Source organism: Tursiops truncatus, chromosome 14 (genome assembly GCF_011762595.2).
Source record: "Tursiops truncatus isolate mTurTru1 chromosome 14, mTurTru1.mat.Y, whole genome shotgun sequence".
NCBI classification, from domain to species: domain Eukaryota; kingdom Metazoa; phylum Chordata; class Mammalia; order Artiodactyla; family Delphinidae; genus Tursiops; species Tursiops truncatus.
Window position 1 is genome coordinate 34,352,830 of NC_047047.1, and position 14,047 is coordinate 34,366,876.

Here is a 14,047-nt window from a genome sequence, read left to right on the forward strand (position 1 = left end):
AGGATGCTTGTGAAAAGAGAATTATGAGTCAGTTCCGTGGACAGCTTAGAATTTCCTGCTCCTGTGCTGGAGGCGGTGGCTGGGAAGGGCTAGGACTGCCTCTTGGGCCCTCTCTGGGCTCTGCTGAGGGGTCCTATTAGCTGTTTACTTCTGGGGGTTCACCTGGGACTGAGGCTCTGTTGTGGGGAGCAGCCTACAGCTCAGCCCTGCCTCCCCAGGGGTGCAGCTGGCTCTGGGTGCCTTCACCTCCAGCTGGACCTCTGAGTTTAGGTTCAGATGATGACCAGCGACAGAGATGGTTACCTTATGCCCTCTGAGGCAGCACTAGACACCTCATAGTCATCGCTTCGGCACAATGTCTATGAGATAGAATGCTGTTAGAATTTCTTAAAGGGGCAGATGCCTGGGTGTCTCCTAGGATGGATGGGTGCTGAGGCTTTTGGGGGGTGAGAAGGAGAAGAATGATAATTGAGTTATCATTAAATAATAATTGAATAATAATAATTCTGAGGGGTCAGAAGTTAAAGAATAATTGAATAATAATTATTATTAAATAATGATAATAACTGAATGCTGTCTCACTCCTACAAATGTCGACGGAGTACCTACTCCATATGTATCAAACCACATCAAAATCTCCTTTTATATACTTCCAAAATCTGATTTTTTTCTGAAGTCAAGATTTCAGATGGATTTGTAGTTGTAAGATTTTCTTCTTTCTATCTCTGTACCATGATCAGGTAGTTACAGAGCAGTAAGTAAACATCTTAATATATAAAAGCAACTCTAATATATAAAGTTGTTCATCCCAGGATTGTTCTCAATGGCAAAAGGTTTAGAAGAGCCTAAATGTTCATTAATGAGGGACTGGTTAAATAAACCATGGTGTATCCTTATAGTCGGATATTGTACAGATGTAAGGAGGGAATGAATTAGTTGTCTATGTTTCCATATGGAAAGATCTCCAAGGGATAAAAAGCAAGGTCCAGAACATGTGACTGACATGCTACCTTTTTTGTGAGAAGGGGGGAGAATAAATGTATTTGCATAAACCCCGGAAGGATACGCAACTTTTAAAAGGTGGTTACTGCTGGCTTGTCGGGTGGGAGAAGAAACAGGACAGATGGGATGTGTTGGGAGTATACCTTTTTATACTTTGGTTTATAAATCATGAATGTGTTACCTAAGCAGAACAATTAACTGAACTAAAAGGGATAAATACATCTATACTTACATTGTACAGATAAATTGATTACTTGTTATGTCCCATCTAATCTGTTTTGCAAGCTTCTGACCGCTGATTACCTGTACTTAAACATGCCAGGTCTGTTGTGAAATGGACCAGTGAGGCTCTGGCCAGCCCAGGGAATGTGTGGCATGTTCTTCCCGTGATGCCTTGCTCAGTAGTAGATTATAAATATTTGGTGCTATTCTGCAGCCCATAGGCTTTTTCCCTTCCTCATCCTGAGATCCAAAGTTGAACTGTAGGGGACAGGGAAGGTGGGCTGCCTGTGTCCTCCTGCACATTTAGCTGCCGTCTTCTGAGGAGGGGGCGTGGTGGGTGGAGCTGGGGAGGGTGGGCATGGCTTCCTTTCCCATTCTAGTCCCTCTGTGCAATCTTTTGCTTATGCATTGGCATCCTGTGTGCCATATTGTCTATGTTTATATTTATTTCAGCTTCTCTTGAGTGGTAGCAAAATCCCTCTGAGCTGAACTGGTCCCACCCTAGTAGCATGGGATGTTGTGATGTTAAGACTTGCTCTTCACATCCGGCATATTCTCAGTATCAGGCAATTCCTCGGGGCTCACAGGAAACAAACAAATGAAGTCCATGGAACAGTTTTCTCCCCCTTGAGTGGAGAAAGAGGTGCAGAGAGAATCTTTGGGGAGACTTCAAACACAGAACATGAAGGAACAAGCCTTGTTTAAAAGCACTCTGAAAGATGAAATTCAAGGACACTGAGGACCTATTCTTCTTCTGCTCTGCCACAAATGTACCTTTTATATTTTATTCCAGTTTGTGCATTTGGGGCTTACTCTTTGGTTTTTCATCTATAAAATAGGTGGGACCCGCGTTCGTTGTCCGTTCCCCCTCATTGTTCCCTCTTAGCCATCTGATACTTATTTTAATAAAACTTGAAGACTGTCGTTTTAAATGGCAACTAAGTGAAGAGAGTGAGTAAGCCCTCCTCTGTCCCTGTAGTAGATTATAAATATTTGGTTCCTTTGAAAGGGGGATGCTTGAAGCAAGTTGTATGTTCACCACCTATGCCTTCCCTACATAGAACTCAAGAAGCTTGTGCCTATGGCAGTGATCTGTAATCTTTATCTGATAGTTTGCAATGTATTGACTGGCAAGCCCTAACTCGACTTCACTGGCCCATTTTAAAAATTTCTGATAGAACTTAAATGTTGATGGCAAAGTCAGAAAAACTTTTCAGAATAATGAGTAACTTTGGCTACCCTTCTGATGATTTATTTAACCTGGTACCTGAGAATTCTAGTGCAGGTACATATTCTGGACACCGTCATCTACTTTTCTTGTTTTGGAATCATCTCTGATTGCTTTTCCGAAACCAGAAGTTAACAATGTGACAGAATTTAGGGATGATTTTGGTTTTAGCTAGGTAGGTAATTCTCAGTAAAGAACAATGGACTTAGTGTCAGAAGTTTTAGGCCCAGTTCTTTCTGGCTGCTACAACTGAATTTGAACAAGAAACTTGGCCGATGATCTTAGTTTTCTCATCTGTCAAATGTGGTTGGTGTAGAAGTAGATATTTCTAAGGTTCATTTTAGAATTCTAGGCTGCTCTTCTGGTTTTTAGTTAACAGTCAAGGCCCATAAGGTGCTAAACCTGTAAATCACTTATTTGTCGCTAGGGGGTGCTGAACTAAAAGACGGAACAAAAAAATCTGGCTAAGCCCTACATGCAATATCTTTTGTTTTTTTTTAAATCAGAAATGAATAAATAGAAAAATGGGGAAATATTATTTCCCAATTATTTTTTAATAGGATTCAGATAGTGGCAAAGAATACATTAAATTTAATCTAACCCACACATTTAAAAGGATGCGGATCTCATGCCAAAGCTTGAATTGACTTTTCCTTACAAACATTAGTCAACAATAGCAGTTAATCTCCACCCCCTATTTAAGCCAATAAAGGTTAACCTGCATCTGTTGAATGAATGGAAGAAACTCAATCTACCAAGGGTTTACCATTTGCCAGACGCTGAGCTACAAAAGTGAAAAAAAACTTTTCTTAAGAGTCTCAAGTCCAATGGCAAAGATAACGTGCAAATCATAGCAAAATGCTGTCGTTGTGGTTCAGATAGCCATGAAGACGGAGAAGAGGGTGTGCTAGACTGTTCCCCTATCTCTAGTTTCTGTCTGTGATTAAAAATCCTGTGAGATTGTAAGGCTCAGCACCTGCCTATAATACAACCATGGCTAATGTTGACATTAGCTGCTATTGTTGACTAATGTTGTTTGTAAGGAAAAGTCAGTTCCAGCTTTGGCATGAGATCCTCATCCTTTGTGTGTGTGTGTGTGTGTGTGAGAGAGAGAGAGAGAGAGGTTTATTGAAATATAAACATTTGAGAACATGTAAGACAGAAAATAACCACAACATATATAGACACTTGCTGCAAGAGGACTTCTGAGGTATTTATCCACTGCCTAGGCTATCCATGTGCTATCACATTTTTTCCTGGTTAAATACAAGTAAGATGGGGAGGGGGAGGGGACAGAGCGACCCTGGCCGGTGGCTGCCATGTGACCTCAGGGCTGCACTGTCAGGAGAGCTCCTCTTGGCCCAGGGCCCCATTCTGGGGGCACCTGCTGGCGCTCCCACCCTCGGACTTGCTATTGCCGTTGAGGGCAGCAAGGGCTTGCCGAGAGGGCAAGCTGGGCAAGCTGCGAGATCTGCATCCTTTTAAGCGTGTGGGTTAGTTTAAGCTGGCCTCTTAGATCCAGGGTCGGGAACATAGCTCTGCCCCAACAAGCCCTGAGTCTTGAACCAGCACTGCCCAGCTTTCCTTCCACGCCACTCTCTCCTCTGTCTGCTTTCATTACTGGGCAGTTTTCTCGTTTAGCTGTCATCCATCCATTCTTTGTACAATTTTGGAGCTTCAAGGACTGAACTAGTTTAAGCCCTGCGTTTTCTAGACAAGGAAATTGAGGCACAAAGAAGGGACTCTGCAGCCCAAGGTCACATAGCTAGTGGTAAAGCCAGGCCCAAGCTACTGCCTCCCAACAGAATAAATTTGCAGGATTTCTAACCCCAGTCATGTGCGCTGTATACGTAGGCAGATGATTAAAGAGTACTCTTGGGAGTTCTCAGAAGCGATTTCTATTTCCACAGCTGAATACCTGCAGAGCCATCTGACAAATAGAGGTGACTGCCATTGTCTTGCATATGTTTTTAGCGACCAACAGCAATCAAGATGAGTGGTAGACTCCTCTTCTGAAGACTGTCCCTGCAATTATGCAGCATTTGAGTGGCTTCGGGTCTAATTCCGGCCTGAAGTTAGGAAGACAACAGATTGGACTGAGCTAGGCTGATGGCAGATTCGGGTCTAGTATGCTCAGTCTGTGCCGTGATCCTCATGATAACGAGTGTACCTTGAGGAATAAGCTGTCCAACCTTAAGCAGATTTCAAGCAAAGACCTCACTGTTCAGCCTGGCAGATGTTACTAAGTACACAGAGTCACCCCTTAGGCACTCCCTATGTGTGTGTATGGGGACAGAGACAGAGAGAAAGAGTGTCTTTCCAGGTCTTGAGGCAACCTCATCCCTTGAACTTAAAGTTCCACCCCTAGATGTAGGTTTGGTTTCTGTCTGCAGCCCAGGTCTCTGAGGCCAGGCCCTGTTGCCCTGTTTGCTCTCCAGGCTGGAAGCGAAAAGTGATCTGCTGGACGCCTGGCCTGCCCCTCGGCCATAGACCCAGAACCCTGAATGCTCTTACCTATTCCTTGCTAATCAAGTCCATGGTTCCTTCTGTAATTTCCCAGGGTGACATTCCCATATTTCTGATGTATTTCAGACTCCTTCTTCCTCTTTTATCAGTCTTGTTTGTGTAACATCCTGTGCTGAAAAATTCAGACTATCTAGCCTAGATCGACCTAGTAGCTCATTCCTGTTTTCCTCCACACAGGCCAGGAACAAAATTTGCTGGTGCATTAATATAGCCCTACAGAGTACCCCACACAAAATGGGCACCGGGTGAATGTGAGTTCCCGTTGCCTTTCCCTGAAGAAACCTGGCTGAATCCACAAGCCCAGCTCTGAAAGGTCCTCGTATCATAGGGACTATTATTAAAAAAAAAAAAAAAAAAAGATCTGCTTAGCTTAACAGCTCATATGCATTTAATCATCGCAGGTCTTCTGGCTCTGGCCGAGCTGAACATCCCCAAATTAACCGTGAGCTTTGGAGAAAGCCTTCCTTTACCCCTGTGCTAGACAGTTACACCTTAAAGGAACGCAGCTGAAAACTGAGCTGGCTGCAAGTGCGATTTGTCACTCTGCGTGCCATCTCTGAAATCCTCTGCTTCCCTCCTCATTCTTGACCAGCTGTAGTCCAACGCTCATCCTTCACTTTAGTATTTAACACAGGCGGTTTTCTATTGGATTGACGTCGCAAAGATGTTGATGTATGCCGGGAAGGCAAGTGACCACCAGAAAAACTGGGTGTCTAAGTACCCCCCAGATTTCATCTCTGTCCGATCAGCTGGCTAAGACTTTTTTTTTTTTGGTAAGAGAACTAACTGAAGGCAGTTCGAATGGTTTCTTTTGTTCAAGTTTCCTCTCACAGAGACCAGTCCCAGGAGTCCCTTCACCTGCATTATCCATTAATACTGTGGGTTTATTTTCCCCAAATAAACAAGCGTTCCTGCCAAAGAAAATAGGCAGCACGATTGGATGCGGGGATGAGTCTCGGGACCTGCCTTTGAGGCGTGTTCTTCATTTTTCTGGGTTGGCCCCCAGTCTCCTTACAGGACTCCTGCTGGCTGGGGCAGTGTTGCAGCAGCCGTTGTTTCTGAAGGCCGCTTGTGCTGTATGAATCCTGCCCATGGCTGTCCAGCCCTCTTGAAAGCACCCTTCATTTCTTTTTGCTCAGTTTCCTAAATGCCTCTTCCAGATCATCTTTCACCTCTTGCTTGAGGCTCTGGGGACGCATGTGGTTTCGACATAATGCACAGATGTGACTTGGGGGAGGGAAATTACAGCTGTGGAATCACATCAGCTGCGGTCGCTGGACTCTGAAATAGGGGAGGTCAGGAAGGAGGGGAGGCGGAAAGACCAACAGGCAACCTCAGGCTCTGTGGATTTCTCCACCCACCATGAGACAGCACTGTGGTGTGTGTTTTGCATTGTAAGGAAAGCATGAGCTACACAGCTCATGTGGACCAAATCACCAGAAATAATGCTTGTGTATCTGATTCTAAATTGAGATATTAAACAAAGTAAGGGAGCAACGACCAAAACTTCTATAGGGAAAAGACCTGGTTCTTTATCCACCCAGACGTTAATCACCAGGGGTCGAAAAACTTTTTCTGTAAAGGTCTGGATAGTAAATATTTTCACCTTTGGGGACCATATGGTTTCTGTCACAACTGCTCAATTCTGCGTTCGTAGCTCTAAAGTGGCCACAAGACGATAGGCCACAGACCAGTGTGGTGGCTGGCCGTGATTTGCCCACGTCTCACAGTCTAAATTCATAAAACTTGCAAACGTCCTCATGGTTGTTGTTTGCATGAATTAACGAGTGCTCTGTAGGTGGCCAGGCCCTATACTAAGTACTTACTGTGAAAGATCACATTTATCCCATTCAGAACAATTCTCTGAGGTTATTAATAGTATTATACCCATTTTACAGACAAAGAAGCAAAGGCTTAGAGAACTTACATAACATAGCTAAGGGCCAGGCTGGATTTTGAACCAAGATAGCGTAACTCCAGGCTCAAGCTCTTTGCCACTGCACGGCACAGCCTACGGTACCTACATCGTTGGCGTTCACATTTGCTTTTATGCTTTTAGATCTTGACATTAACCAGTATTGGGACTTGAGCCACCCTCTCCCCCCCGCCCCAAAATACATGCAAAGAGATAGTTGCTGAAAACTCTTGTATAAATTAATACATGGCAAGAATGAAAAAAATAAGAGTCCTTTAGCGAGTTATAAGAAATTGGAAGCCATGTTCTGCTGTGCTTCCCAGGGAGTTCTGCTTCTTGACGCCCAAGGATCAGTGCTGGGAGATGAATATTTAAAGGCCTAGGGAATTCAGAAGCCAGAGACCTCCAGGCTGATTTTCACGTTCCAAGACCCAGTGCTCTGAGGCTGGCCAGGTGGAGCTGGGCCCGGGCAGCTCTTCTGGATGGTCTCAGCCAGGGCCTACCCGCTCTTAACAGAACCACCAACACCAGCATGAGCTGTTAACCTGCTGTGCCCAGGTGCAAGGGTCCTCGACTGGCACTGATGGTGGCGAGGCCATTGTAGCGTGGTCAGGGCAGACTGCTGGTGGCCATCAGTGTGCAAGTCAGCCAAATAGAAATCTCCATTACAAATGGCAGAAACCCAGTCTGCGTGTCTTTTGTTCTTATAGTAAGTGAGGCGTGTTCTGAAGAAAACTTAGAGTAAAAGATCAGGAAAAAAAAGCATTCCGTAACCCATTACCTACAGCAGTAGTTCCCAAAGTGCTTTCTTCAGCTCATAGGAATGGGAACGGGTGAGCGGTTGCTGTGGCCAGATGAGCTTGTGAATTGCAACACTAAACAAACGGCATTCTCAAGGATGGAGTATGTTGTTTTCCCAAAATGTTCGTTCAGGGGGTTTTGGTTTTGCTTTGTTTTTGGAGCCTCTTATAAAATTGTTTGCAAGGAACACCCTTTGAGAAACCCTAACCCAGAGAGGCTTTCCTAACGTTTACATTTTGGTAAATTTCCTTATGGTCTAAGATTTTTTTTTTTTTTTTAATGAGTGAGGGGAGGAGCAGCAAAACTGTGGTGGCTATTAAATCCATAAAAATCTTTTTTTTCTTTGTAACAGGGATTGTGTATTTTCTTGTTTCTGTGTTTATTTTGAAACTTACAACTTTTTTGTAAGTGAGAAATGAATAGTGTGAAGGACTCCTCTATATCCAATTCCCCATTTGTTAACATTTTACCGTATTTGCCATATTCTCATTCCTTTTCTCTGTGTGTATGTACATTATTATTGCTATTACTCTTGTATTTTTAAAAAAATATTTGGTTGTGCCAGGTCTTCGTTGCAGCTCACAGCCTCCTTATTTGCGGCTCACTGGCTTCTTAGTTGTGGCATGCGAACTCCTGGTTGTGGCATGTGGGATCTAGTTCCCTGACCAGGGATTGAACCCGGGGCCCTCCTGCATTGGGAGTGCAGAGTCTTAAGCACTGCACCACCAGGGAAGTCCCTACTCTTGTATTTTTAATTAGTGAAATATGAGTTATACAGTTCTTTAAAGAAGTATGGATTTATTTCTTAAATACAGAAACTCAAATTAGGCTAGAAGTTCATTAATTCCTCCCATTTCTACCTGTTGCATTAAGGTCAGTTATACTTCGCAAGCGTGTGGAAGGTTATTTTTAAATTTCAAGGGGACATTTTGATAAGCCTGCAGCTTACAGTCCGATTGAGGAAAGAATCTGTCAAAACCAAGGAAGGCTTCAGTTCCGGCCCACACAGTCCTGAACAGTCTGGATTCGTAAGGGTCACTTGATGTGGTGTGAGGACATCACAACCGTTTGCAGCCAATTTGCAGCCCTCTTTGCCCAGTCCTTTGAGGCTGGTTGGCTGGTGGCTGAGGTGGGAGTCTCGACCTGACACTTCCTCCTCTCCTTCGGTGTCAGCCCTAAAGGGAGCAGTCCCGAGGCCCTAGGCTTTCATAGGACCTCTGTATTTCCATTGCCCTGTGATGACTTGTCACACTTGGAGAACATACCTACCAACACAGATGGCTTTTTAAACATCTAGTTTCAACAATGATTTCCTTTAACATACATTGGAGCTTCCACATATGGGGTTTCTCTTGGCCATAAAATCAAAGCTGTCTTCCTCCTTCAGGTGGTTTAATCCAATTTGAGCATAAAGCGAGTCGTGCAAACGCCCTGCCACCTCCCGGTGAGGTTTGTTGGTGTGAGAGGACTTGGATGGGACTTCTGTAATCTCTCATGGAACCTTTCCAAAACCATATAAGGAAGCTGGAGTCACCCATCCCTCGTAATGTCAATATTGAGCTCACGAGTGAAGTCCTCAAAGAAAGCCTGTGGAACAACCACCAGACAGTCTTGGGAGGAGAGGGCACCAGGCATTGATGGGTCCAGGGGCTGGGTGCCTCAGGACACGTGTATCGTACCTTCCAGCTGGCACTCCCCCACACCCCCAGGGCCGCTTGGTTGCCCTGCGTGAATGATGCCCCCATTCACACATATGGTGAGTTCTCACCTAACTAGAAAATTGCCTTGTGTCGGTACGATTAGCCCATAGGACTGAATTTTTTTTTTTTAATTTTTAAAAATATTTTGTTGTGAAAACTGTCGAAGCTACTCAAACGAAGAGGGAATAATATAGCCAGTTCCCATACACTCACTACACAGATGCAACAGTTACCAAGATTTTGTCACATTTCTTTAAACTTCCCCTTTTTGGGGCAAAAATATTTCATAACAAATCCCAGATATTATAGCATTTCATCCCTAGCATACTTTTTCTTAAAAGTAGACATTTTATAAACACAATGCCACTATCCCACCTAACAGTTATTCCAGGGACAAAATTTTGATGTGTATTTTTTTTTTTTTTAAACAAAGCTCTTGCAACTAGGTAACCTTACAACATAAGAACCAACATACTGATTTCACTGATAGTTTAAAAGAGGAGGGAGGGTCCTTGCTTTCAACTCTGAACAAAATTATTTGGGGATGGGGGTGGGTAAACAACGTGCCCTTGTGGCTGTATAGACTGTGATCTGGGGTATTGAGCCGTGCCATTTGCTCCCTGTGCATTTCACAGTATCATCAATGACTGATCATCAAAACTTACAAGAATTTTTTTTTAAACAACATTTTAATTGGAAAAAGCATCTGTCAGCTGTCAGACTTCCAGCTTCCACTTTTGAGAAGCAGGATGTTGAATGTGAGTAATGACACAACAGGCCTATAAAATGCGGACTAACCCTCAGATGACTCATCCAGTGCGATGCAGTATATTTGTCAAGGAGACTGAATCATATATGGGGGAAACCACTTCTCAAGCAGCCAGCTGGTTCTCAGGTCCGCAAGAGCCGATCCATTTTTCTCGGAAGCTCTATAGTAGTAATAATGCTAATACCCAGCACTTGGGCTCTACAATGTAGAGGAAATGGCATCGCCCGCCAGGTATGTGCTTACTGTTTATATGAACTTCATTTTCTTGTGGTTCTCCTCTGCCTAACCTTTCTGGTGTTTGCTTTTAACATTTTTTAAGGGAGGGGAAAAATTATTCTAATTGTGCAGAACTGAAGCGTGTGTGTGTGTCTGTGTGCATCCACGTGCGAGGACAGATAGGTAACCACTGGTCTTTTGATTGACACAGAGCTCTTGTCCACTCATGTTCCTTTCTGGAAACAGATTTCTCCTTAGACGTTCAGATAGAAGTGGTGTTAACCCATCCCTTTTATTAAGCCCTGAGTTTAAAAGATGCTGCCTAGGGAAACAGCAGAGGTGGTATACCTTTTTGGGGGGAGTGGGGTAGCTTAAAACTTTTAAAAAAATGAATAAGCAGAGATGAACTAAGGAGGTGGTCTAATGGTAACTATTTTATTTATTATGTTGGATTTTTTTTTCAATATTGTGCTTTTTCCTACCCCTCCAAGATGGATGACTTAATGCCAGAAAGCTTTATTCCCCGACTAAGTGAATATTTTTTTGCAAATCATAATTTGCTCATACTGAATTCATGCATTAACTTTTTCTAGGTGGGAGAAAGGGTGGTGGAGATTTGATAACAACATTTAATTATAGCTTTCACATGATCTGAAGGATTGTTCTGCATAATTGGGAGGCTGTGTCGCCTGTCTGACCCTCTCTTCACTCACTAAATTTAAACAATGCCTGGCTAGTTAAGGCACATATCTTGTTTATTTGAGTGTATTAAACATTCCTCCAAGTGTTGACAGTCCATTCAGCGTCTCCTCATGTTTTTTAAAAATACTTTTTGTATCCTACTTGTTAGGGACAGATGCTATAGTTAGTTTATAGCAGTGCTATTTATGCTTTTCTGGTCTGTCTGTCCAAAATGGCTGGGTCAGGGCCTGTAACACAATTGCCCACAAATTTGCCTAAGATTTAGCATTTGTGGAGCAGCCCTGTCTGTGGCGGTAAATTTTGTTATCACTCAGAGAGCATTAAACAGATCTGAGGTTACCAAGCTGGAAAAACAGGCAGTCTTTTTTTCTCTTCCCCTTTCTTGTAAAGCCCATAATAATGACTTGTTTTCCTTGAGGTATGTGTATTCTAAACTGTCAGTAAATGTATTAAATTTATTTATTAAAATGCATTCAGCAGTTCCGATGATATGGTGAGCCAGCATGAAATGAGTTTGTTTGGTGTGTTTCTGTTTGTTTTGTAGATTAAGGGGTACACTATTTTTAGAATGGCCAATTTGTTTTTGGAGACAGGACCATCTCCAAATTTCATTAATTTTGCATTCTATAAATGAAAGCCACCTGTTAGGCTGTAACATGCTATTTATGGTAGAGGACAATAATGTGGAAGAACAGTATTTGAAATATGTGGGAGTTTTGCTAAGAATTTTCCTGCCCACATCTGTACTGCTTATTTTTATATGTGTGTGTGTACACACACATATATAGTGAATATTTAATAATAGCACTTGGCGATATTAAAAAAAATACTTCAGATTCAAAGTGAGAGTCCTCTTCATTCCTTCTCATTAACATTTTTTTTTAAAGTCATGGAAGAAAAGCTACTTTAGAAATGTAGCTTGAACTAAAGCCCGAATTTTGCCATCTTACAGTGAACGGGGGTCTCTTGGAGCTTTGGTGGATGCCACACTCAGCCCAGGGCTCATTTTGTCAAAAGTCATCAGAAAAATAATGTGACTAAATAATGTGAATTAAGGGGAGATGAGCTAATTTGCCCTGATTTCGCTAAAATCTTAGGGTTTTTTTTTTTAACATCTTTTTTTAGTTTTTTTTACATCTTTTTGGAGTATAATCGCTTTACAATGGTGTGTTAGTTTCTGCTTTATAACAAAGTGAATCAGTTATACATATACATATATCCCCATATCTCTTCCCTCTTGCGTCTCCGTCCCTCCCACCCTCCCTATCCCACCCCTCCAGGTGGTCACAAAGCACCGAGCTGATCTCCCTGTGCTATGATCTCCCTGTGCTATGCGGCTGCTTCCCACTAGCTAGCTATTTTACATTTGGTAGTGTATATATGTCCATGCCTCTCTCTCGCTTTGTCACAGCGTACCCTTCCCACTTCCCCATATTGTCAAGTGCGTTCTCTAGTAGGTCTGTGTCTTTATTCCTGTCTTACCCCTAAAATCTTAGGTTTTGATAGCTTTTTTTTCCTTGAGGCCTACAGAAAGTATTACAGGCAGGTATATAAAAACATTTCATTTAAAGTTCTTGATTTATTGGCGTTTTTCTATGTCTGTGAAAAGGCCTTGGTCTCCTGTGATTGGTGCAGTTGAGGCTAACTCAGGTCCTGTCCGCATTATTTCAGGGCAGCGTGATTTCTTTCGGTTTTGGTTACTTTTCACCCTCAGGGCATATTGATCTCTGTAGTCACCCCTGGGGTTGTGGCAGCCTTTGGGAGCCCCTTGGATGTAAGCCCCAAGAGCCTCAGTCCAGAGTGACCACGTGGTTTTCAGATTCCTTCTTTTCCTTTTGAGGGAGAGGGGATACAGAGCGCAGTTGGTACCGTGGGTTTCCCATCATTCAACTTGGAAGCGATTGATAGATATTGAGTGAGACGCTGCCCTTGTTCAGAGCTCCGCGCTGGGTAGTGTCACATTTGAAAATGCTGTGATCCGGGCCCAGCCCTGTCCTTGCTTTCATTCCCTCTTCAGTGGGGATCCATCATTATAGGCAACAGTTTCCTCCTGGGTTTTTCATTCATGGATTTAGCCGGAGCCACTGATGGTTATTTGTAGAAGCAACTTTTACCTCTTCCCTTCTGGTTCTTCAGAATCTATCATTTCTCGGACGGCTCTCATATCAAAGAAAGAACTGCCCTACTCAGAAATTCATTTGATAGTTTCGGTGGCCGTGTCTTCTGAGCCAAGCAGACCGACAACCTGGGACAAAGGGGTTTTCCCCCTTCTTCCTTGCGGGGAGTGGCAGTCAGGGAGGGTGAATCCTGAAAGCTTAGAGCGTCCTGGAATATTTTAGTGGCACAGGTTAGTAAACACCAAGGACAGTCTTTGTCAATCTTTGAGTTTTGAAGACCCCTCCCCTTTTTAGCATCGGCTAAAATTATATTCTAATGACTCAAAGCTATAATGAATTCAGTAATCCTTTCAAAATACTATACGTTATCTATCAACATTTAAAAATACTTATTTGTATTTAGAGAGACCTGTTCAGTGAGTTTGCAGTCTGTCCTTCTGTACTTGGTGGATGGTTTATGGTTGCGTGGTTGTAACCGTAGCCCCCGGGGGAGAGCTGGACCTGTCCGTTGCCTGTTGTCCTTTGCCCACTGTTCTGCTGTTACACTGTCCTCCCCACATCCGGGGTTTATGGCCACTCTGCCTACACAGTGGGTGGGATTAATAGCACTTGTAGATAAATCTTGTATCGTTATCTGGGAGTATCAACTTTCTCATGTGGCTCAGAAAAGCCAGAGACAGGTACAGAACAGCCTTAGGGCATCAACCCCTGCTCTTAAGGACTTGTGAACGGGGTGAATGACCACTCTCTTATCAAACCAGTATGGACTCTTATTAGTCCTGAGCATTCTTCCAGGTATAAGTTTGCTGACAACCTGTTTGCATTGTCATCTATGCCCAGATTGCCTTA

The 14,047-nt window shown here is 43.2% G+C and overlaps 1 protein-coding gene across 2 annotated transcripts in view; it reads left to right on the plus strand.

The window, feature by feature from the left end:
- The window catches only part of SPRED2 (sprouty related EVH1 domain containing 2), a 122,990-nt gene that overhangs the window by 57,683 nt on the left and 51,260 nt on the right, over positions 1-14,047 (plus strand). The window contains exon 1 of one of the 2 annotated variants that reach the window (XM_019943257.3): positions 10,241-10,394. The exons of the other annotated variant lie outside the window; for it this stretch is intronic. Coding sequence (XP_019798816.1) covers positions 10,378-10,394 — 17 coding nt within the window. The 5' untranslated portion in view covers positions 10,241-10,377. Of the gene's footprint in view, positions 1-10,240; positions 10,395-14,047 lie in introns of those variants that run through there. 2 annotated transcript variants of the gene reach the window in all.